The sequence below is a fragment of the Plasmodium gonderi genome (assembly GCF_002157705.1).
Source record: "Plasmodium gonderi DNA, contig: Chr05, whole genome shotgun sequence".
Classification (NCBI taxonomy): Eukaryota; Apicomplexa; class Aconoidasida; order Haemosporida; family Plasmodiidae; genus Plasmodium; species Plasmodium gonderi.
Genome location: NW_021628930.1, coordinates 424,727 through 449,884, shown reverse-complemented (window position 1 = coordinate 449,884; position 25,158 = coordinate 424,727). Strand labels below are relative to the sequence as shown.

The 25,158-nt window shown below is 32.3% G+C and overlaps 5 protein-coding genes across 5 annotated transcripts; 1 reads left to right on the top strand and 4 right to left on the bottom strand.

The window, feature by feature from the left end:
- Nucleotides 1-167: 167 nt before the first annotated feature.
- On the bottom strand, nucleotides 168-1,253 carry PGO_051160 (U6 snRNA-associated Sm-like protein LSm3; the record flags this gene model as incomplete). Its single annotated transcript, XM_028686494.1, has 4 exons — nucleotides 168-242; nucleotides 594-683; nucleotides 967-1,052; nucleotides 1,229-1,253. 4 exons carry the CDS (start codon nucleotides 1,251-1,253, stop codon nucleotides 168-170), a joined length of 276 nt encoding a protein of 91 aa, XP_028542295.1.
- Nucleotides 1,254-3,031: 1,778 nt separating this feature from the next.
- PGO_051150 (helicase) lies at nucleotides 3,032-9,881 on the bottom strand (the record flags this gene model as incomplete). The annotated part of the gene is made up of 4 exons (XM_028686493.1): nucleotides 3,032-8,971; nucleotides 9,155-9,230; nucleotides 9,424-9,456; nucleotides 9,730-9,881. The coding sequence occupies 4 exons, from the start codon at nucleotides 9,879-9,881 to the stop codon at nucleotides 3,032-3,034; spliced, it is 6,201 nt and encodes a 2,066-aa protein (XP_028542294.1).
- A 1,609-nt stretch (nucleotides 9,882-11,490) lies between these two features.
- Nucleotides 11,491-13,548, bottom strand: PGO_051140 (hypothetical protein, conserved; the record flags this gene model as incomplete). The annotated part of the gene is made up of 4 exons (XM_028686492.1): nucleotides 11,491-11,617; nucleotides 11,987-12,068; nucleotides 12,535-12,699; nucleotides 12,909-13,548. 4 exons carry the CDS (start codon nucleotides 13,546-13,548, stop codon nucleotides 11,491-11,493), a joined length of 1,014 nt encoding a protein of 337 aa, XP_028542293.1.
- A 1,860-nt stretch (nucleotides 13,549-15,408) lies between these two features.
- PGO_051130 (phosphatidylglycerophosphate synthase) lies at nucleotides 15,409-17,193 on the bottom strand (the record flags this gene model as incomplete). Its single annotated transcript, XM_028686491.1, has 1 exon — nucleotides 15,409-17,193. One exon carries the CDS (start codon nucleotides 17,191-17,193, stop codon nucleotides 15,409-15,411), a length of 1,785 nt encoding a protein of 594 aa, XP_028542292.1.
- Nucleotides 17,194-23,073: 5,880 nt separating this feature from the next.
- On the top strand, nucleotides 23,074-24,717 carry PGO_051120 (hypothetical protein, conserved; the record flags this gene model as incomplete). The annotated part of the gene is made up of 1 exon (XM_028686490.1): nucleotides 23,074-24,717. One exon carries the CDS (start codon nucleotides 23,074-23,076, stop codon nucleotides 24,715-24,717), a length of 1,644 nt encoding a protein of 547 aa, XP_028542291.1.
- Nucleotides 24,718-25,158: the final 441 nt, after the last annotated feature.

Below are 25,158 nucleotides of genomic sequence, written 5' to 3'. Positions count from 1 at the left end.
AACATGTAGCGACCAGATGTATGTATTCATACAAATGAAATGGAAAGGGGATAAAGAAAAAAAAGAAGCAAATTAGCATGCACATGTACATGTACATATATATAGCTAGAAGCATGTACACTTGAAGACAATGCAACTTTTGTACACTTTTTGAGATGCAACATTTTCTACTTCATCACAGATGACACTAGGATAATAGAATCTCCCCGAACAAAAACCATGTCTAAACTTCTTTCTATTTTCTGAAAAAAGAAAAAAAAAAAAAAAAAAAAAAAAAAAGTATACATATATTATACTTGCTGACATGTGTAAATTTTTCTTTTTCACTATTCAATTTTCTTTGTTCATCTCTTTTGCTTCAAAACTCATGTCATTCAATAGCACGTGCCACGACATATTCGTTAGTCGTACACAAATTAACCGTGTAATTGTTATTCAGTTTTTTTTTTTTTTTTTTTTTTTTTTTTAACCCTGAGTTATTTGGATATAATCCATATGGGCATATGAATAAATGGACATAAGACATATTGTTATATTTCCATTTTCACGTCTCCGCATCTCTACATTTTTTATTATGATTTAAGTTCAAGTACCTTTACAGATTCCTCATCATTTTCGACGATGTTCTGCTTGTATGATTCGCGAGCATTCGATAGAATCATGTTCAGGTGGTTATCATATGCCTTGAGGGGGAAGGTAAAACGAGAACGCATGTATGTATGTGCTTGTACGTATGTATGTATGTGCTTGTACGTATGTATGTATGTGCTTGTACGTATGTATGTATTGTGCTTGTACGTATGTATGTATTGTGCTTGTATGAATGCATGTATGCGTGTGCGGTATAGCTAAAGAGTGTGTATGTCCATGTAAATGAATTTAGGAACAACATGTCACACGGACAAAACTCGTTTTCTGAAAAAGAAAAACTCGCGAAGGAAATAATGATAGGAATTCTTTTCTTACATCTAACTTTCCTCTTATTTCTCTATCCCCTTTACATTTAAGGAATATTTCTTCTTCCATATTTAGGCGTATATAATCAAGCGGATCTGTTAATAAAAAAAAATAGAAAAAATAAAAAAATGTCATTTTAAATGGGAAGAATTGTACGAAATAGAATAAACGGATGGCTCAACAAATTGTCCCTTCTTTGCTTTGCTCTTTTTTTTTTTTTTTTTTTTTTTTAATCTAATGGTTGTCATTATCTTTATTATTTTCAAATTACTTTGTATTAGTGCTATTTTCTCCATTTTCTCTTAAATTGTGTTGCAATTCTTGGTTGAAGCGTACGTAAAGAAAAAATACAAAGTGCTCTTAAGTTTTGTGAAGAAAAATATATTGGGAATAATATATACAAATTTGTTTTGTTGGTTAAAATTGCTGAAGTCATTCCATCTCCCTTCTTCTCCTACAGGTGTGGTTATGCGATATGTACAAATGCGTTAGTTTGTGAAAATATGTATTATGTCGGCCCCCAACAAATGTATGGGATAAGGCTTGTTCGAAATTTTTCGCATTCCCCTTTTTTTATTCTTCAAAGGGTTGTTAACTTTTCATTATGTTCGCAAAAAAATGGGAAGAAAAATGATAAGGAGAAAAAATGAGGAGAAAACAAGAAAAAAATCCTACGTTATATGGTATACTATATGGTATACTATATGCTATACTATATGTGTACTTGGCTAGGCCATCTGCGTTATGCTGCCTTCGAAGCGTGCCATAAAAGTTACTCCTATGGGAGTGTAGATCTTAAATGCTGGTTGCGAGGGGGTCTGTCGAATTATATACTCTTTTATGTATAACCTCATTAATGCTTTTCAGATTCCGGCATGCTGGATGTGCAAATGGGAAAGGGGAGAAAAGTTCAAGTAAGGATGTTTACTTTTGCTTCATTTCACATGTTGACACAGTAATTTAATCCAATTTTTTTTTTTTTTTTTTTCTAACTGCATCCTGATATGCACGCTGCATATGCCCATTCTGTTAACACCATTGTTTTATTTCATTTTACTTTATTTTACTTTATTTTATTTTATTTTATTTTTTTTTATTTTATTTTTTTTTATTTTATTTTTTTTTATTTTTTTTTATTTTATTTTTTTTTTATTTTCCCACTGGGTCTCACCGCAATACAAATGAAAGCAGGGTTGCCAATTTTCACATTCCACGGCATTTTTCCTTTTGATTATTTTAAAAAGTGTCAAATTTAAAAGCATTGTCCGATTTAAAAAGTGATAATAATAAAACACGAATGAAAAAAATTCAGATGTAGTACCGTGAAAAAGACGAGATAAGAACACACACATAAAAAAAAAAAAAAAAAAAAAAAAAGAGCTTCTTATGCGTGTTTTTACACATGTACATTAGTTGACAGTGGGAATATGAAAGAGTGATGTATTTCCTTCTATGAACATACGTAGATAAATCAATATTTAAAAAAAAAAAAAAAAGAAAGAAAGAAAAATAAAACTTTACATGGGATGCAGTTCTGCATGTATTCCTAGGTAAGCAAAGAGAGAATGTGCATGTGTGCATATACGTATATGTGTGTTATAAGACATATGTTTCCCATCACTGTCTCAACCTTCTCTCTTACATCTGGATAAACAGATAAACAACACAAACAACCATTTTGTTCCGTGTGGAAATTTTTTTGCATTCAGAGGAAGGGGGTGCGGGGTGGAACACATATAATCCTTCCTTTTACAGTTCCTAATGAGGAGTAGAAAATAAATAGAGTACCCGAATTAGAAACTGTGATAAAGTGCCCCTTTGTGTTTCTCTCTCCATTTGTCTCCGCTTATTTCTCTGCTGCTCGTTCCGCTTCTCTCTCCGTTTCCGTAGACGATGAGGCCTCTTCATCGTTGGGATACTCATCCTCATCGGCATTCATCATTTCGATTTCGATTTTCATTTTCATTTCATCAATTTGTTGCTTCAGGCTATCCGTCAGATTGTCGTTTAGAAAGTTGAAGCAGTAGGAGGTGAGGATGTACGTGTCTTGAAAATTGTTCTTGTTCGTGAATTCCTAAGGGGGTAGTAGATGCACTGGTGAGTAGATGCACAGTTCGGTAGATGCACAGTTTGGTAGATGCACAGTTTGGTATATGCACAGTTCGGTAGATGCACAGTTTGGTAGATGCACAGTTTGGTAGATGCACAGTTCGGTAGATGCACAGTTTGGTAGATGCACAGTTTGGTAAATGCACAGTTTGGTAGATGCACAGTTCGGTAGATGCACAGTTTGGTAAATGCACAGTTCGGTAGATGCACAGTTCGGTAGATGCACAGTTTGGTAAATGCACAGTTCGGTAGATGCACAGTTTGGTAGATGCACAGTTTGGTAAATGCACAGTTTGGTAGATGCACAGTTTGGTAAATGCACAGTTTGGTAGATGCACTTGTGTAGACAGTGCCTATTCACCTGTATATCCTGAGAAATTGCGTGCTGAGTCTCCTTCTTGTTCTCGTGCAAAGCATTAACATCATCCTTGTCCTCGACGTGTTCCAGAGTTTTCTCAAAACGAACATTGACTTTTTCGTTTCCATCCACCTGTTCATGCAGTAGTCTATCTTTGTAGATGTCATCATCCTCATCGTTGTTTTTTTTATTGATAAAAATTTCTTTAATGGTGTCCACATTCGCAAACCAATCTTTATTTGAAGTGTCGTTATTCGAAAAGGATTCTCCATTAATAACATGGGAAATTGGTGGAACAGCTATTGGTTGAACAGCTATTGGTTGAACAGCTATTGGTTGAACAGCTATTGGTGTAATATTTTTGTCATCATTGGATATGCGAGAAATACTTTTTCCATGGTTATTATTCAAAATAGGTTGTTGTTGATTGTTGAAATTCCCCATACTTATACATATGGTATCTAATTTTCTTTTCTGTAATTGCTTTTTCCATATATTTTCTTCTACGGTATATTCTGAAACAAATCTGAAAACATGAACATCTTTCGTTTGACCGATTCTGTGACATCTATCCATCGCTTGTTTATCAATCGACGGATTCCAATCAGTATCATAAAAAATGACTATATTAGCTGCTATTAAATTGATACCTATACTACCACTACGTGTAGAGGATATAAATAAGAAAATAGATTTATCATTGTTAAATCTTGTTACAATTCTTTGTCGTTGTTCTACTTTAGTTGATCCGTCTAATCTTATAAATGTATAATTTAAATGGTTTAGGAAAATTTCTAAAATATCTAACATTTTTATAAATTGTGTAAATAATAAACATTTATTTCCTTCTTTTTTACATTTACTTAATAATTTTTCTAATGCAAATAATTTTCCACTTCCCAATGCTATATCTTTGTTTAGAGGAAATATGATAGACTGCTTTAGAAAAGGTTCATGAAATACTCTGGTTGCCAATTTGATTCTTTCGATTATGGGTTCTAAATTACTGTTATTCTGTAGTAGATTATTGTTAATTGATATTCTATGACAACTGCTAATAACTGCAGGAGTATTCATAATTGTAAAGTTGTGAATTTGTCTTAGGTGTATCTTCAGAAAGCTCTCCATTGTTGGGAAGAATGTCTCAATTACAGATTCGACAGATGCCATTTGAGTGCACGGGTATCCAATCTTTCTTCTTATCTCTACACTATCAATATTTTTATTCACTTCTGTATCGGAAGTATTTTCCTCTACACTAGTTAGTTTTCCATCTTCGCTAATATTCCATACACTTGTCTCCTTCATTATGGAATAGTCAATTGAAATGTTGTTACTCATATGATATGTCAGACACTTATCTTTGATGAATTCTTTTCTAAGAAGACTTAATAAATTTACACCAAAAATAGGTATTCTATTATTCTTCAAAGAAATGTAATCATTTAGAAATGCTTCTTTCGATTTTTCATCTTTCTCTTTCATTTTCTCTTCATGTATTCTTTGTCTTTTAATCCATAAATTATGTTCAATTGAATTTAGATAACTTGGATATGTCTCCCCAGAGAGGAAATTCTCATATTGAGTATCACTATTAATTACTTTCATGTTGTATTTGTAAACAAAATTCGATCTCCCATTATTTATTATATCGTTTGTTACATGCTTGTTATGAGTTGTTTTGTGATCCACAGTAACAGAGGTATTATTATTACTCCCATTTGTGTGTGTATCTTTAACAGTTTTATAGAGATATTCATTATAATTGCAATACTTGCGCGATTCGTCAATGTAAAGAGACAGGATATCATAGTTATTGTTTAATTCTGTCACAAATTCATTGGAGTATGTTAACAAATTTATCGGGTCATTTTTCTTATAAATTTCATTTTTTATGTGCCTGTGCACATCTTGCGGAATTATTTTATTGGAATCTGTTTTGGGATACAACAGCACGTTATATGGAACGGGTTCTTCTCTTCTACTCTCACCAGGTTCTATTTTTTCTTTTTTCATTCCATTATATAGACAATTTAACTGCACTTCCCCTGCCCCAGCCTCTGCCTCTTTTGAGTGTATTGTTCTTTTTCCATTCGCGTTGTGCAGGGAAAAAATATTACCACCTTCGAACGAACTGCCCATGAGGGGACCTACCTCATTTCGTGCATCTGTGTAAGCATCTCTGCCAGCATCTGTGCGCACATCTGTGTCGTCATAACAGTTCCCCTGTTTCTGTTCCGATTCAAAAATATCTCCATTTCTCATTCGAGCGTTTTCTTCCGCCATAGCTAGTTGTACATCTGCCCCAGCTAGTTGTGCATCTGCCCCAGCTAGTTGTGCATCTGCCCCAGCTAGTTGTGCATCTGCCCCGGCTAGTTGTGCATCCGTCACAGGACGTTCATATATTGGGAAAGGTTTCCAGTTTGGGAAATGCTGTGACGGGATTGCAGGAGGGACAAGAGTGCAAGTCGCATCGTTGTTAATTCCATCTTGGTGAAAACCATTCCTTTTCAGGGTTTTGGATTCTACTCCATTCGTGAATGAACATGTGGGATCTTGGCCACTTGAATGCAAGTGGGATATCCTTATTTGTTTCTTATCGATTTCACTTTCCATGTGGTGGGAAAGGTAAGTAGAATCTCCTTCTCTTTTAGTATGCTCAAATTCGACATTGCGTAGTGTATCTTTTTCCGGGGAGATATTCTCAACTATGAAAGCATGGGGTCGACGATAGCAGCCATCGTCACTGCTTCTGCTATTACTTCTGCTATTGGTTCTGCTATTACTTCTGCTATTGGTTCTGCTATTGGTTCTGCTATTACTTCTGCTATTGGTTCTGCTATTGGTTCTGCTATTGGTTCTGCTATTACTTCTGCTATTACTTCTGCTATTACTTCTGCTATTACTTCTGCTATTACTTCTGCTATTACTTCTGCTATTACTTCTGCTATTACTTCTGCTATTACTTCTGCTATTGGTTCTGCTATTACTTCTGCTATTACTTCTGCTATTACTTCTGCTATTACTTCTGCTATTACTTCTACTACTGCTTCTGCCACTGGAGGCATCGTTTACGATCCTGCCTTTACCTGCACCGCTGCCAAAACCCAACTTTACTTCAGAATTCCTGCGCGTGTCGAGACCTCCCATGGCAGTAAACTCATTGTGGAGAAAGAGAATAATGTAAAAATCACGGTGGTATGTCTTATCGAAGAGAATGCAAAAACGAGGAATGTAGAAGTTTATTGGGAGGAGATAATAAAAAGGTGTTTGAATGTGCTTATTTGTGAATAAATCACAATGGTTACATACTTTTCGAAGTTGAATAAGTATATTCATTAATCCTATATAATTTCCACTACTTAGTGTATTTTGTACTTGCTTATTATGTATAAATTCATCATATAAAATTTTTTGTCTTCTCGTTAATTTGCACTTAATAATATGTTCATATTTATTGGACATTTCTTTTTCTACATTTTTTTTTAATCTCCTTAAAATGTAAGGTCGTATAACTGTATGCAATCTATCTATTAATTCTCTAGAATCGTTTATTTTACTTTTCTGAATGGCCAAATTTAGAGGATCTGAAAACCATTCTTTAAAATCTATATGAGAGGTAAAAATATTTGGCATCAAAAAATGTAAAAGAGACCATAATTCTTCCAGACTATTTTGTAATGGCGTTCCAGTGACTAAAAGACAATTTTCTCTCTTCAAACTCAGGATTATATTCCATCTTTTTGTGTTAAAATTTTTTATATTGTGAGCTTCATCTAAAATTATATATTTCCATCTTTTCCTTTTAAAAATAATATGATCCTTAACAACTGTTGAATAGCTAGATATACATATATGAAATGAGTCTTTATTGAACCAGCCAACTCTTTTTTTATATCTCTCATTCTGATTTCCATAATAAGACAATATTTTAAAACAAGGAGAAAATCTCTTGAATTCTATCTCCCAATTAATCAGTATAGATGTAGGTACTATTATTAAGTGCGGTCCCCAGATATTAAAATTGTAAGCCAAATAACTCAACAATGATATACACTGTAGTGTTTTTCCTAACCCCATTTCATCTGCCAAGATTCCATTAATATTATTTTTGTATAAATACAACAACCAGTGCAACCCTGCGTGCTGGTAATCCCTCAGGGTTGCCTTTATGAATGGCGGAATTACGGTTGTGTGCTTTTCCTCCATATTGCACACGAGCATGTCATCATTGGAGCTGCTTGAGCTAGACGAATCGCTACTCTTCCCCTCCTCCAAATCGTTTGCACCGTTGGAAATACCTGCACCGTTTGCGTTGCTCACATTGTGTTCGTTTTTTCTCCATTCTTCCCTCTTCTTCTTTCTCCTGCTCTTCCTCTTCTTCCTCCTCTTCTTTCCGTGCTCATCACAGGAAAAACTTTCCTTTGAGATCCTTTCTTCCCTCAAAGGATACTCTTCATCTCTCATTTTTCTTTTCTTTTCATTTACCTCCGATTTATCGTCTACCTTCTCTAGATCCTCCTTACACGTCTTGTAATTTATTGGAGCCGACGATCCTTCCTTGTTCTTCTCCTTTTCGGCTTCTTCTTCTATTTTGAATTCGCTTTTACCATTTTCTTCCCCTACTTTTTTTTCTCCATTTTCTTCCTTATTTTCTTCCCCATTTTCTTCCCCATTTTCTTCCCCTTCTTCTCCCTCCTGTTGCATCAAATCGAGGTACTCCTCACCACTCTTAAAACCGTAAATTTTTCTTAGCAGTTCCTCAACTGGCATATTCGCTTCATCATCCAAGAGGTTGATTTCCTTTTCCTTTTCATCTGATTCATCACTAGATTCCATTTCTTTATCCAGTAGAATATCTTCTTCTTCCTGATTGGTCAAATCCTCTTCCTTCAATTCATCGTCTTGGAGATTGTTAATGCTGGTCCGAGGGGAATTGTTCAAACTTCCTCCCTTATTATTTTCTTCTCTACCAGCATAGCTGCTTAGATTGTTGCTTCGATTGTTGCTTCGATTGTTGCTTCGATTGTTGCCTCGATTGTTGCCTCGATTGTTGCTTAGATCGTTGCTTGGATTGTTGCTTGTGTCATTGCTTCCTGCGCTGCTTCGATCATTGGTTACATCGTCAGGTGCTTCATTACGTCCTACGTGTGAAGAAAACGTTACATTTTCACTGGGGTTATAGGAACTTACACTAGCATGTCTATTGACAAATAACTCATGGGCATTATTTTGTCTTGCATGTTTAATCTTTTTAATGGCATCCTTTACAAACTTTTTAAATCTCATCTCTTTTTTTTTATTTAAAGTTTTTTGTAATTCTCGTTTTTTCTCTTCCCAAACTAATTTCTCAATTTTTTTCCAGAACAAGTCCATATACGAGGAAATATTTTTGGAATAAATTTTTAATCGCTTTTCTTCCTCTTCCTGCTTTTTCAATTTTATTTTTTCCCTGTTACTTAGGTATTTTACACAACTGTGGCTCAGAATTTTGAAGTGCTTTTTTTTCTTTTTTACTTCGTACATCACAAGGTCTTGAAACTCTTTCTGCAGTGTGGGTGTGGAGGTGCTTTGAATGAAGAAGCGATGTGGGAGCAGAATGGGGGTGCAGTATCGGAGTGCAGTATCGGAGTGCAGTATCGGAGTGCAGTATCGGGGTGCAGTATCGGAGTGCAGTATCGGAGTTCAGAAGTGGAGTGAAAAAAGATCCACTCTGTCATTTTGGTTTACCATTTCCTTTAGTTCGTAACTCCAGAAGGTAAGCTCGGGGGGTTTCGCAGGATCAACAACCTTATGTACGTATCCGCTGTCATAGGGAGAAGAGATATCAAAAAAAAAAAAAATAAAAATAAATAAAAATAATGTTATACTTGATAGATAGTGCTTATGTACTGTACGTACAAGTTGTATTAATCGTTTTGCATGTTATGTAACGTCTACATGATGAGATCCATATACATATTGTTTATTCCTTTGTAACTAAACTTCAAGCTCATTACCATTTTCCCATTTTTTCATTTAGGTGGCTTAGTCTGAAGACATGAATGGTGGAGAGTGATGTTAGAAAAAAAAAAAAAAAATATATATATATATATATATGTATGAAGCAAAGAAATAGGTGCAAATGAATTCCCTCCAAAGTGTGCAAATAAAGCACACGAATGTGAAATAACACACCGATGTAAAAATAGAACATAAATGGAAAAATGCAAGGATGGGGAGATGGATATCAGCACAGGCCGGAGTTTCCCCTTACACACACACACACACACAGGCAGGTACACATTCATCTCTTCGCATATTACTGTTGCTTCAACAGATTTATCTCCTCATTGTATTTTTCGATCTTCTTGTTATTTTCAGAAAAATACAGAGATCCCAAATTCTGAATGTCATCGATACTAAGTCTGTATGACTTCGCATGTAGTACAGTATTACCAAGTGTAGTGTTATTCATTGTGTGTTAAATTTTTATTTTTTCATCTACAGGAGAATTTCTTTTGTTTGATTTGTTCGTTGGGGTTGGTAGCAGCAAGGACCAGAGGTCATCAATGAGCAATAATTACCATGAACCCCGCATCAAACAATGAAGTGCTTAAATAGGTACATATAAAAGTGTACTTCTATTTTGGAGTAATGTAGAGGGGATCCATTTCACGTAAAAAGATATATGTATATATCTTTTGCTCTCCTATACCCCTCAGTAACACATTTTTACATATTCTTTTTTTTTTTTTTTTTTTTTTCCAAAAAGAATTAAATTATCATTAAATGGAAGAAAGAACTTTAACAAAATGGAGAAAATGTTAAAAATGAAAAATAGTTTATATAAACCTGGTTTTAGTGACTTCTGTAGCTACTAGGTTAGCATTATTAAAAAAAAAAAAAAATAAAATAAAAATAAAAAAAATTGCAAAGTTCACAACAATGTGGTTAAAGGTGCGGAAAAAAAAAAAAAAAAAAAAAAAAAAAAAAAAAAACCTGAACGTTCAGGTGACAAAAAAGTACACTTTCAAAAGTATGCACATAAAAAAAAGTATTCATAATAATTGTATATGATCCATGTAATTAAAAGAATACCGTACAAATAGTAGTAAGAGACATAGGATGTATACTACGTAGAGTTTATAATTATAAAACAAATATTATGAACATTTATGAAAATTGTTGTAATCTCCTCAAGGGGTAAAAAAAATTTTGTTGAAATGAGACACCTACAATGGGAAAAAAGTTCTGGGGGGAGTTCATATTTAGCGTGCATGTGCGTGAGAGTATATGTACGGAACATAAAATATATGTACATGCATACACACTTGTAGAATATATAACTGAGGAGAGAGTTTGCTTGTTCACATGTGATTACTTGGTATACACGACTTGAGCAACTGATAATAATTTTGAGGTCCTTGTGTATTTTACTCATTATCGTATGAACGTTCATAAAAAAGTGTATTCATAGGTACATGTGTACATGTGTTAGTAGAACAAATGTTGTCATATGCTGAATGGTCATATGGTATAGCTAATACATAGACACCAAGCCGGATATTTCAAAAAGTTGCTGGAAAGTACACACAATTGTCATAAACAACCATGTGTCAACTATTCATAATTTTGTAACACAAATGTGAGTGGAGAGGAAAGCAAAAAAAAAAAAATAAAATAATAAAATAATAAAATAATAAAATAAAAAAAAAAAAAACATGTATTGCCTCTTATTACTCTTATATATGGGCAAAATCAATAGTAATATTATTCTCCATGAATAACACATAACACTGAAAATGGGTAAATATATATATATCCCAAAGCAAAATGTTAAGCATGGTGGACAAGCATAAATATTGTTATAAGTCTTTTCTTTTTTTTTTTTTTTTTTTTTTTTTGAGTAATGCTTAATTCAACCCTATTTTATTTGATTTTATTTACTCATCTAAGTTGTATAGGAATATATGGATCGGAGTTGTTGAGAAAAACGGCAAGATAGACTTGCTCTTTTTTTTTTTATATTTTTTTTTTTTTTTTTTTTTTTTTTCCCCCCCCATTACACATATGGATACATTCTTTTACTGCTTTATGTTAAAAAATTTTTCAAATTGTTTAATCTCCTCTTTGACTTTTGATAATTGCTCGTTAGTTTTTTCTTCTAGAATTTTTTTCTGCTTCTTTGTAAATCTCTTTCTTACAACATAGCTGAAAATGGAGAAAAAAGGAAAGAGAAAAGTGAAAAGTGAAAAGAGAAAAGAGAAAAGTGAAAAGTGAAAAGTGAAAAGTGAAAAGTGAAAAGTGAAAAGCGTTTTTCTATGCACGTGTGTAGTAAGGCATAAACACTCTAAGCAAGGATGATGATTTCTCGTAAGTTTTTTTTTTTTTTTTTTTAATGGTAGAATATACTTTGAATGACTTTGCGATTAATCAAAACAGTGAACACATGAAAAAAAAAAAAAAAAAAAAAAAAAAAAAAGGTAAGACATGTGTACACACAAAGAATACAGTAATTTTGTTATTTTTCTACTCCTTATTCATTCGTTTAATTGTTATTTATTTTCTGTTGCGTCTTACTGGCTTTCGTGGATTTTTATGACATCATTGAAAACTTTCACTTCGTCCTCTCTTGGGTTTATGACATAATTTTCATCGTCGACTTGGGGATTAATGAAGGGGAAAAAAAAAAAAAGAAAAATAGTATAATATAGAAGTAGAATAGAATAATATAGAAGTAGAATAGAATAATATAGAAGTAGAATATAATAGAATAATATAGTGTAATGTAGAAATAAAATAAAATCGCGCAATGTAGAAATAAAATAAAATCGCGTAATGTAGAAATAAAATAAAATCGCGTAATGCAGAAATAAAATAAAATTGCGTAATGCAGAAATAAAATAAAATTGCGTAATGTAGAAATAAAATAAAATCGCGTAATGTAGATATAAAATAAGATCACTTAATGTAGAAATAAAATAATGTAAAAGTAAAAAATAAGGAAGATAATATAGGGCAAAATAGAAGCGTTTCATTTGAATTTCAGAGTAAACTTAATTAGTCTGGAACACATATACATGCAGTTGTCTGCAAGCGTGGTTTGCCATATTCCTTATTTGCATTACGTATGTTTCCATTAATCTTCACAGCTTTAAGACCAATCAGAATTTTTACTTCTTCTTTTGTTGCTACTTTGTTAAACACTAAATAATCGGTTACGTTCTTGGGAATTTTTTCGTAATCTATATTTTTTATTCGTTGTACAACGGCAGTAGGATTGTCTGATTTCGCTGAACATAATGAAATGGTGGTGATGGGGGTGGTGGAGAGGTGTAAGGATAAGAAGAAATATGTACTTTCAAATTGTTGTGTAATTCAAAGTTTGTTTCTTTGCGTAGTTTATTTTTTCATCATGTGTTCATACATTTTTCCTACTTTTAGCAAGTTCATTATGCATTTATAACATTTGGGTGTTTTTTTTTTTCTCATTCGTTCGTACCTAATTTGTTAAACTCCTCGGTTGTGCAAACTTGCCTCTTCTGACGTGTCTTCTTCTTTGAGTAAAAAAAGGGGGACAAGTCATCAACATTTTTTGATAAATTTTTTTTGTAAGCTATATATTTTTTTCTGTACCTATTAATTAGGACAATTTCATTTTTTATTTGTTTTTTTTTGCTCAGTTTGACTTGTTGACTCTCAGTTAATATATTCGGATTAGTGCAGAAGATGGTTTCTAGTTTTTTTATTTCTCGTAGTTTTTTATGTAATCTCCCTAATTTACTCGTTAAATAATTGCAGAATTTTTTGGTCTTTTTCAAGTTATCCTTAATGGGATTATTTTCACCTGACTTGTTCATAAAATTCGGTGTCTCTATTTTGTGCTCCTTTATTTCGTCCAAAAGTTCGACCTCCGCATTATCTGGCATTTCATTAAATAACCCCGTCTTGTTGAACCCCTTTTGTTGGGAATTATTTCTTGTGAAGAATGAACGGTGCTTATCCTTTTTGTGGAACGTGAAGAAAATCCTCTTATGTTGATTATTCCTTTGGAGAGGATTTATTTTATACGCATATATAATTTGATACTGATTGAGTAAAAGTAGGCATAAGTGAACAAAAAAAGAATAAACAAAATTCATAGTTTGTGGCTTTGAGGCTCATGGTTAGAAGTAAAAGATTCGTGACTTATAAATCATGGTTGAGTTAATACTATTTTGTAGGGTAAAATAGCTATTTACACACTGTCCTTTTTTATACGTTTTTTTTTTTTTTTTTTTTTTTTTTTTTTTTTTTTTTTTTTTTTTTTTTTTTTTTTTTTTTTTTTTTTTTTTTTTTTTTTTTTTTTTTTTTTTTTTTCTCCTTTTTGTGTTTCCATAATATTTTACCATTCCTCACATAATTGCCATCGTTCAAAAAGGGATAAAATTGCTAAGTCTCCGTTTTTCACGACACCATCTGACGAGGCTAAAAACGTAACCAAGTAGGTTTTTCACCACAAGTTGTATCACTTTTCCATTTTATCAAATTTGTGTGAATTTCTCCATATGGTATTTTCCTGATCAACTGTTGTTTAATCGAAGGTTTATGTGGGTTTCACCCATGAAGGGTTTTATTTTTGCATAGAAAATAGCTTTTCCCTTTTGGCACGTAAAAATGAGAAAAAAAAAAAAAAAAAAGTGAGCAATTATAGTAGTAACTAAGAAACAGATGAGAGATTCATTTTAAAAGTGCACTTAATAAAAGGATGCACATTTGTGAGATCTGCATATGGGGACAATTAGGCATCCCAAACATTGATTATACACTTTTTTTTTTTTTTTTTTTTTTTTTTTTTCCCCCAGTTGTAGCTCTCTATATGTGGCCTATAAAGTTTGGAGAAAGGAAATATGAATTTATTCTCAGCTCCTTAAGTATTTTTACATTTCAAAAAAAAAAGAAAAAAAAAAAAAAATATTCCTTCATATGAGTCACTCCACACGCAACTTTCTCCCGCAACTTAAAAGGGTACCCCAACCCCAAAACAGTCATCACCCAATAATTTAATTTTTTTTTTTTTTTTTTTTTACATGTAGTAATTGTGCTGTGCAAAAAAAATGGGAGGCCCTATTTCGTAACATGGAAGAAAATGTAAAGTGTTGTAATATGTATGAAAAGTATTACGTACCTTTTGATACATGTGTATAACAATTGCTTACGCCTTTTTATGAAGTATCCACAAATGTGTCCTATAATGTGTGATCCTCCTATTTGCTATACATTATTATATCATAGAAAATGTTATTTTAATCCGTCTTTATGATAGTAAAATAAGAAAAAAAAAAAAAAATTATCAACACTTCAAAAAAAAAAAAAAAATTTGGAAAAAGTAGACAATTAACACAAATATGAGAAGAAAAGTACATGTGCACTTGTGTACATTTTGCAAATTGTCGTCAGAAAAAAAAAAAAAATATTGCACAAAAATGGTCTCAAGGGGGACTTTGTTATTTCTTACTCAAGGCAAATAGTTCATACGAGACCCGGGGTAGTGTGAACGTTGGAACAAGGGGCGAAAGAAAAAAAAAAAATAAATAAAATAAAAGAACAAATGGGAGAAATTGACAAATTGGAGAAATGAGCACGTGCACAAATACACAAACGGACGAATTAACAAACGGACGAATTAACAAACGAGCGAATTGCAAATCGATGAAATTGCATATCAATCGAATTGCATATCAATCGAATTGCATATCAATCGAATTGCATATCAATCGAATTGCATATCAATCGAATTGCATATCAATCGAATTGCATATCAATCGAATTGCATATCAATCGAATTGCATATCAATCGAACTGCAAAACAATCGAACTGCAAAACAATCGAACTGCAAAACAATCGAACTGCAAAACAATCGAACTGCAAAACAAATTAACAGAGTAAATTTTTTTTTTTTTGCAACCCTTGTAGGGAAGCTGAGACAGCGCTGATTGACCTTGCCATCTCATCATCATCATCATAGGAGCCACCGCACAATGTACCTTACGACGAGTCGTAACCAGCGAGGGTACCTCAAATTTAATTCATTCATGTGAACAAAATTGGACGACTCGTAAATAATATTTAGCTCTTTTTGGAATTGTCGTTTCAAATTTTCATCGTTTGTTTTTAGTACAAAGCTCATTTCTAAATCTCTGTAAGTTGCTCTGTATCCATAATTGGAGCTACCAATTACTGTACCCCAAGGTAAATCATCCGAATTTTTTGTCAACAGGGACGTGTGTTCATTTGTTTTGTCACTGTTAATTTCTTCTCTTTTTAAAAAATTTGCACACATTTTATTTTTCTTCTCAAAATTGCATGAACGGGTCAGACAATTTTGAGAATTATTAACCCCTAACGTCTTCCCATTTTGGGAATTAATATTTTTTTTTTCTGAACATTCATAACTTTTGTCACTTTGTAGTTTCCCGCATGTGGCAGTACAACTAGCTAAATGGTCTTCCCCATTATCTCCATAATTTAACCCTAGCCTTCCTCCTAAAGAGTCATCAATTAACCACATCCCTTTGGAATGGAAAGTCCACGTGGGTTTGTGATATTCCATATAAATATTTGTGAAGGCCTTATCTTTTTTCTTCAATGGATCTGTTATATTTAAATTTTTAAAAACGTTTATAATATTTTTCGTAATGTACTCAATGCACATATGTGCAATGACTGTATATCCAAGAGGTACATAGTAGGTAATTCCTTTGGATTTAAAAAAACTGTTAGCCGATGGAGATGCTGTAATAAGGCGTAATTTACCCTTTTTAAAGCTTAAATTATCATATATACTTCTAAATAATTTTAAAAGATTTTCTGGGAAATTTAGATATCCAGAAGAAATAATTAAACTTTGATCAAACTTTTTTACCTTTTTCAACATATCTTCCAACATGATACTTTCATCATATATAGGAGGTGATGAAAACCCACTCTGAAGTGCCAGCTCAACAGTTAAAATATTTTTATTTTTCACCATTAATGGGCTGAAGAAATTTTCTCTTTCTTCTGTTTGATCACTTGTATGTTGAGGGGGTGTTTCAATATCTATAGTATGACAGTTGCTTTTTAAAATATCTTTCTCAATTTGGTTTAACATAAATCTTATCCTCCTGTAGTACTGTTCTCGGAATGTGTGTGCATCTATCAATGGGTTTATTAAGTCACTAACCCAAATGATAGACGAATCAGTATCTACAGTGAATGACATTTTCTGAATGCCATTCACAATTTTATGAACAGAGTCAGCTAATAATTTATTTTCAATCATAATGTACCTATCTTGTCTATTTCGTAAGTAGCTATCGCTTAAGTTCGCACCTGATAAAATTACACGATCGTCAGAAATAAAAACTTTCATATGCATCACTCCAATAGCTTCATTAGCTCTGTACGGTAAAATGTTATACAATATTGCACCCAATAGAGGGTTATGAAATAAGCTAAGGTTTATATTGTTTGCATAATCAAATAAATCGAACAGGACACTGACTGAGGATTCTTTTAATTTCCCTTCTGGTCTTGTCGCTCTTTGTTTATCCAGCAAAATATCAACTCTTAAAGTTTTTATGTTTTTATTATTTTTTATGCTTGTTATTAACTCTTTTTCTAGGTCTCCTATACCTACATAGAGGCAGCTGATCACAATTCGTTTTCTCGAGCTTCGAAACATATCTTTCAATGTATCGAAAAATTCGGTGGGGGAAAATAAAACCTTTGCTTTGGGTTCAGCAATTACAAATTTTAGAGCCATTTTTTGGTGGTCGTCGTGGTGGTGATGGGTATAGATGCTTGTACAAATTCAAGGTCAACAGGGAAAGCGTATTTTCTTCTTGGCTCCTTTTTTTCTCTGTGCTAAATCTTTCTTTACACTCTTTCGTGTGATCGGAATGTTGACAATGTAGATACTTGTGGAGTACACTTTTCTGCTTCCTTCGGATTTTCCCCTCTCCCGATTTCCTTCCTATATTTTCTTCCAATTTCTTCTTTTCTTTCGTCCCTTTTAAAAAAAATCACGTTTGGAGATCTTCACAAAGGACGTACTTGGAGTTACGTCACGTTCGGTGGTACCAACGATGTAGTTGTACCGTTCAGGAGTAAAATAATTCTGTCTGATAATTTCTCCATGTGTTGTTTTGCCACCTAAGACATAGCAAATAAAAAGGTGTACTATGTCTGATGTAATTGATTATAGTTTTAAGTGTGTCTCGTGAATTGTGTTAACTTTTTCACCAAACTTTAGGTGGCACGCGTGTGTAGTCTTTTTGGAATGATCAGAGATTTCAATCCGGTTTGGAAATTACAGTTCTGAGTGCACATGACAAAAAAAAAAAAAAAAAAAAAAAAAAAAAAAAAAAAAAAAAAAAAACATACACATGCTCTTGTATGTGTACACATGTGTGCAGTTAAATGAGTAAAGATATGCTTTGGATGTGAAATCTATGTATACAAACACAGCGCAAGCAATTTTTTGACGGAAATATGTAAAATCTGCATATATGCGTTGAGAAGGGATCACAATAGGGGTGTGCACTGTGAGAAAATACTAGATATGTATGTGCTCTCATATATATTACTTCTTAATTGGAACAATTATGTTCATACACCTTTTCCTCAAAAAAAAGGAATTTTTTTAGCAAAAATGATTAAAGTTATGTGTGATGTGCAATAGAGAGAAACAGCTAATAGGACGAGACAGGTGGTAAGGGTAGCATGTGTACTTATGAACGAATATTTATATTTTATCTAGTTTCTTGTGCAACTGTGAGCTATATGAACGGAAGTAGATGCGTACGAAAAGGCATACGCATATGTACGCGTACATACATATATATATATATATATATATATATATATATATATATATATATATATATATATATATATATACGTGTGTATGCTTTATTTTATTATATGTTTTTTTTTTTTTTTTTTTTTTTTTTCCTTCCCTTTGCGTTCGTGGCATCTTAAGCATGCTTAACGTTGAAATTGTCGCAGACCAAATGAACGATCACACTAACTGAAGATTGTGTTCCACACACGGGAATTTAAAAAAAAAAAATATAATATATATATATATATATATATGTATACATGTACATGTATATGTATACTCAGCAAAGTTGTACAGAGTAAACGCTATGACTTCAGCCCCACAGGGTAGTGAACTCCTTAGTGCGGGGTTAATTGGCATACTGCAGCTTTGAATTGAAAGAATGGACGATTAGAAGAACACCTTAGTAAATTTAGATATTCTCGCACATACAAAATGTTTTTAAGGACGAAAGTTCGTTCTTAAAGTGGTAAAAAAAAAAAAAAAAAAAAAAAAAAAAGGGCATTATATATAACAGTATTTATAATTTTTTTTATTTATCATTTTTTTTTTTTTTTTTTTTCCATTAACCCCTATGTACCACTTTTCTCTTTACATAATTGTCCCAAAAATATATAAAATCATACAAGGAAAAAAACAAAAAAAAAGAGCGAACGAGGAAGGGAATGAAAAAAAAAAAAAAAAAATCTTTCCCGTTCCACTTATATGTCATATTTTTAAAGGGCTATATTTTGTGAGTCATATAAAACGTGTGGAGAGCGTTTTTCCCCAATGGTACGAAGTTTTAAAATGCGACATAAACGACGCTTAGAAATAAGTATATATCTTAAGGAATGAGATACGTTCATTTAATAAAAAAAATAAAATAAAAAAAAATAAAATAATAATGCCTTTTTCAGTAGTCTATATATATATTACACATATTATATTAGTTTTAAGTGTGAAATATAAAGTTCTATAGTATACACTTAACAACTCCTTATGGGCATTTCTTCTTTTCCCTTCTTTCTTGTTAATGCACCGAATGGATTAAATTATATCTTACTGGGGAATCGGAAAAAATAAGGTTACGCCAAATTGTAGCTACTATATTTGTGTTCATTTTTTTTTTTTTTTCCTTTCTTTTCTTTTTTTTAAGACAAGGCAAAAAATGGCATCTGTCAGAGTGACACTTTTTAGCTTTCCCAACTGTTTGTATATTTATTAAATAGGTTAATATGAAGGAATTTTTTTTTTTTTTTTCTTATTAATAATTTTTAAAGATGTGCTCTGGTACTTCTACCTGGAACAATGGGGAAGTATCACTGTTGGTACTTATTTTATAGAAGAACAGCATAAATTGTCTATTGTTACCCTTTCTTCTCTGAGGTAAACAAATGGGATGAGGAAAAAACCGAGAAGAAATGGCTAAAATTGGGAAATCATTAAAATTATTCTGTCCATACAGTATGCGATTTATAAAAACCAACACCACGACCCTTATAAACTCGATTATAATTTATTTTCCTTTTGTTTCCTACCTTTGTGTATGAAACGTTTTAATGATGATGAGAACCCATTACAGGAAAGTGCAAAAGTTGTGGAGGTATTATAATCTTCTCCCACATGTAATCGGTTAATGTTTTTTTTTTTTTTTTTTTTTTTTTTTTCTTCCTTTTGAGACACAGTTGAACATAGACCTATTAAACAGTGTTACGGTTAAGAAGAAAGGGAAAGAACGTACTCATTTTCATTTATCATATTCGGATGATGCGGATGTCTACATTGGTACGTGCAAAATTGAAAAGGTTTTTTTTCTTTGTTATAGTGATGGTGCAATGATGACCCATAATCTCCCACAAGCTATACGCATTTGTGATTTCTTTCATGTGAGCATACTACAGTTCCTGAGCACAATTCCTTTGATACAAAATGGCTTCTTAAAGTGCAGATAAAAAAAAGGAAAAAAAAAAAAAAAGTCATTTAACTAACCATCGACGACTCTTGGGAGAGGGGAGCGGTGTTACATTCATTTCATCCATTTCGACAAAAGTATCATGTTAGAAGAATATATATTTTTATCAACTAAAATCATGAAACAGGTCGAATTGCAACGTCCAGCAAAATTGCGCTACGGAAATATCCCTGCGTTTATATCTATGCGGGGACATACAATGGTGAAAAAAAAAAAAAATTGTCAAAGCGCATGAACGCAAAATAATATGACTACGGGGAAAAAAAAAAAAAAAAAAAAAAAAAAAAAAAAAAAAAAAAAAAAAAAAAAAAAAAAAAAAAAAAAAAAAAAAAAAAAAAAATTTTAAAAATTTTCAATTTTTTTTTTTTTTTTTTTTTTTAGCACAAAGGCATAGATATACATATGCAATTGGATTTCATGTTCGTAAACTTTTCCAAATTTTAAAAGGTTATTATATGTGAATATGTATTGTTTGATAGGTCGCTAGAGTTTTATGCCTTTGGGGATTTTCAACTAGTACTTAGGAATTAGTGTTTTGCTGCGATTAGCACTTTATGATAAGCAATTCACAAGTCGCAATTCACAAGTCGCAATTCACAAGTCGCAATTTACAAGTCGCAATTCACAAGTTGCAATTCACAAGTCGCAATTCACAGTTCATAATTTACAATTTCACAGCTTGTAGTTTTTCGCACCAAAATTGCCCCATTTTTTATTTTTAATTTTAATCATATGACCATGTGCAGCACGGATAAACGAGAATTTAAATTTCTGTTCAGCTCCTAGTGATAATATGTATATATATACATGAACAGGTGCGAACGGCGTTGCAAAAAGGATGCTGAAAAACAGTGTCACTGTGAATGTTAATGTGAAATGATTCTGTGAATTCTTTTTGTCTTAGCAATAAGAATGTTGTTACAGTTTCTGTACTTTTATTGATGCTTTTCATTTTTTGTAATTTTCCTTTTTCCATATATTTCAAATCATTTGAGTATGCAATATAGGGAAACACAAAGGGGATGTAGCACGTGGCAATAAAAAATAATAAAATAAAATAATAAAATAAAATACATATTCAAAATAGCTCCATTCGTGCATGCATTCATAATTACAATTAGAACAGCTTTTCCTACATGTATGATTTTTCCATACCACAGAAGATATACATTTTTAATTGAAGAGTTTATAATTCTTGTCATATCATAACGCTAACAGAGAGAACCCCGTTTAACCCATATAGACTTAACAAAAGCTCTCTCTTTTTTTGGGACTAGTTAAGAGAATTTGGCGAATCAGATATTATATAGTGTAAAATTTGCAAAGAAGAAGCATGAAGAAGTTAAAGCTAATCAGGTAGGACAAAAGAAAAAGAAGCAGAAGCATTTACTCCAATTTGAATTACTAATTTTGAATGGCTAACTTTGAATGACTAACTTTGAATGGCTAACTTTGAATGGCTAACTTTGAATGGCTAACTTTGAATGACTAATTTTGAATGACCAAATCTGAATGACCAAATCTGAATGACCAAATCTGAATGACCAATAATCATCCCTTGAGTTGAGGTATACCTCAGAGAGAATGGGGTTTTGTATTGAGTCCCTATGGGCAAGAATACTTATCAATACAAATATTGTTGGGGAAAAAATAAAACAAGATCAACTTATCTAATTTAAGAATAGACACACGTGGACACATCCATACCTGTACATGCATATGTGGATGTGTATAAGTATAAATGTGTATATGCACATGTCCCTGCAATCATAGACCACAGACATATAACCTTTTCAAACAGAATAAATCGAATGTTCATTCTTACATTCAATCATTGGGAAAAAGAGGAGAAACGAGAAAAAGTATAAAATATGGGATACATTCATTTTCATAACTTCCGAATTTGTATGTACGTCAAATATTGTTGACAGCAGTTTAATGTGTTCATAACTTTTTTTTTTTTTTTTTTTTTTTCTTATATTTTTCATTGTTATTATTATTATTTTTCTTCTCTACATATACATTGTTTATTTGTTTGTTTATTGTTTTATTATTATTTTTTTATTATTATTTATTATTTTTACATTTTACGCTGTTAGTCGTAACAGCTGTGCTTCTTTTGAGTAGTTGTAAAAAGTACACAGAGTTGTTCATACACAAATCACATATGTGTGCATGTATTATACATTCACATAAAGAAGAAGAAGAAGAAACGAAAGGAATCAGTGTGAAATAATAAAAGGATAAGCTTTTATTTTTGATAAACATTCAGATTAGATGAGATATATTAACTAAGTTAAAACTGGGGGGAGGGAAAAAAAATAAAAAAATAAAAAAAAAAATAAAGAAAAGTACGAGAAAAAAAAAAAAAAAATAAGAGGATAATAAATCCTTCTTTCCAAATATTTAAGATTGAGAAAATATGTTCGATCGAAGTTATATTTGGAAAGAAAAAATTAAAATGAAATTAGTAAAATCAAGGCACACAGTGACTGTGCACTTTATTCGGCACACCAGCATATACTTTTCCAGCTCGTAGAAGTGTATTTGTGTGTACGCTTGTACATACTCGAATTGTATCGAAGACGAACAGAAAGAGAGAAGACGTGAAAAAAATTTCCCAGATTTGGCAGATTTGGCAGATTTTGCAGATTTTGCAGATTTTGCAGATTTTGCAGATTTTGCAGATTTGACAGATTTGGCAGATTTTGCAGATTTGGCAGATTTGACAGATTTGACAGATTTGGCAGATTTGACAGATTTGGCAGATTTGACAGATTTTTCGAATTAAACCTATTTTGTAGATTTCTCATTTAAAATTTCCCGACAGCGTCGAATAAAAAACCATGGAAGAAAAGGCATTGCAAACACATATCACAATATTGTTCTACCTGCTCGTCCTTTTTTATTTGAAGAACTTTACCTTTAGCTTTATGGACATGCCAAGGAAGCTGTATAAATACATAAAATTTTATTACTCCTTTTTGATAATCCTTACAATTGTTGGCTTCTTTAGCAGATTGATTGCACTGATTCGATTGTTTATAATTCAACAAGTGCACAGAATTATAAATGGTATTTTTTTAAAAAATAAAACTAGCAATATAAAATGTATTAAAAGAGGGGAAAGACATAGAAAAATTACAAGAAGTGCTACACGACCACCATGGCATGATCTCTTAATTGGAGACATCTGTGAGAGGAATACTTATCATGACATTGTTGAAATGCCATATGGGATAAGTAGTGATATCTCGGTTAATAGTGACGGTGCAGTTAACAGTGATTGTGCCTTAAGTAGCGACGGCGCAGTTAGCAGTGATGGTGCCTTAAGTAGCGACGGTGCAGTTAGCAGTGATGGTGCCTTAAGTAGCGACGGTGCAGTTAGCAGTGATAGTGGAGTTTGCAGTGACGGGGTAGCTAGCCGTGTGATGAGATGCGAAAGCGCTAGAAGTGACTTTCGAAGCAGAAGCAGCAGGTGCTTGAGGAAAATTTTCAGATTCATCCGAATAATTCGCAGTAAAAAGAGAAAAAAGGTAGACTCAGATTGGAACGCAAACTTAAAAAGTGGTGAATCCACTCAGGCAGACGGTGACACTGAGAAAAAAATCAAATTTGAAGTGAATTGCAAGAAGTTGGGTGTGGAGAGTCTAGCGTGGGATCCTAAAACTGTTGCTTCAACTGCTGCTTCGGTTACTTCAACTACCTCTTCAGCTACTGCCTCTAATACTAACGGGTCCCGTTTTAACCGTGTAAATGGAAGTGTGCGCGAGAAAAGTACTAGCAGAAAGGAACACAATTCTTTTGAAGGATCGTCATCAAGTACTTCTGATAATGTCACAACTGGTGAAGGTATGATGAAGCATATAAACAACTACAAGAATAATAACAATAAAGAGATAGAAGGAAAAGGAGAAGAAGACTCAGATATGTGCTTACAGAACTATTTAAAAAAACAGAAATCTTTTAGATTATATGCTTTACTTACAGATATAATTTCCAATACAAAGAATTACTCAATAACTGATGATACATCTGAGATAGATGTGCAAAAAAAAGCACATAAATATGATCATTTTAAACAGGATTTGAACTATTCCCATGAAAATATTCATCACAATGTAAGTATGGGAATTAATAATTCTACCTGTGCACTGTCAGAAAAAATTAAACCAAAATCTATATTAAAAAAAAGTACGCTCATCTCGAAAGGAGATACAGAAAAAAGAAAAAGCGATAAACGTTTGCGCTTCAATTCTGTGGTGGAAACATATTATGTTGAAAAATATAGTGATGAGGATTTGGATGCACACAGTATACAAGTGCTAGATGACAAGAGGTCCGATCTGTACAAAGTGCTGGAAGAGTATAGTATTACAAATTCTGACATTTTTAGTTACTATAATATGCGATACAATTTGAATGAAGTTTTCAATGATATTATTAACTCAGTGTGTGATTATAAGAACAAAATTGTAAAGAAATTTTAACTGCCACGTGTTTTTCTGTACGTCTATGTGGTAGTTAGGTCCAAATAACTGTGCTGTGTTTGTGTTGTGGGAGAAACCCGTGTTATGGGGTTCTGTCATTTGGAACTCTTTTCTGCATTAGAAGCATATATTTTTTTTTTTAAACACGTAAACACGTCTTTTGTTTTATTATATTGATTTTTTTTTTCGCGTGTTTTTTCTCTTTTTGCGTACTTTTCTCATTTTCTATATCCTCCCCTCTCCCCACATATATATATATATATACATGTATATATATTTTTATGGAACTTTTTTTGTTTGAACACACATTTGTACATGTTCTCACATTTTATATGTACCAATTTGTGTGTGTAAAAAAAGAAGACAAAATAAGATAAATTTTTTCCTTTCCCCTTTCTTTTTTTTTACTATCCTAATTTTTAAGAAAACATTTGCATGAAG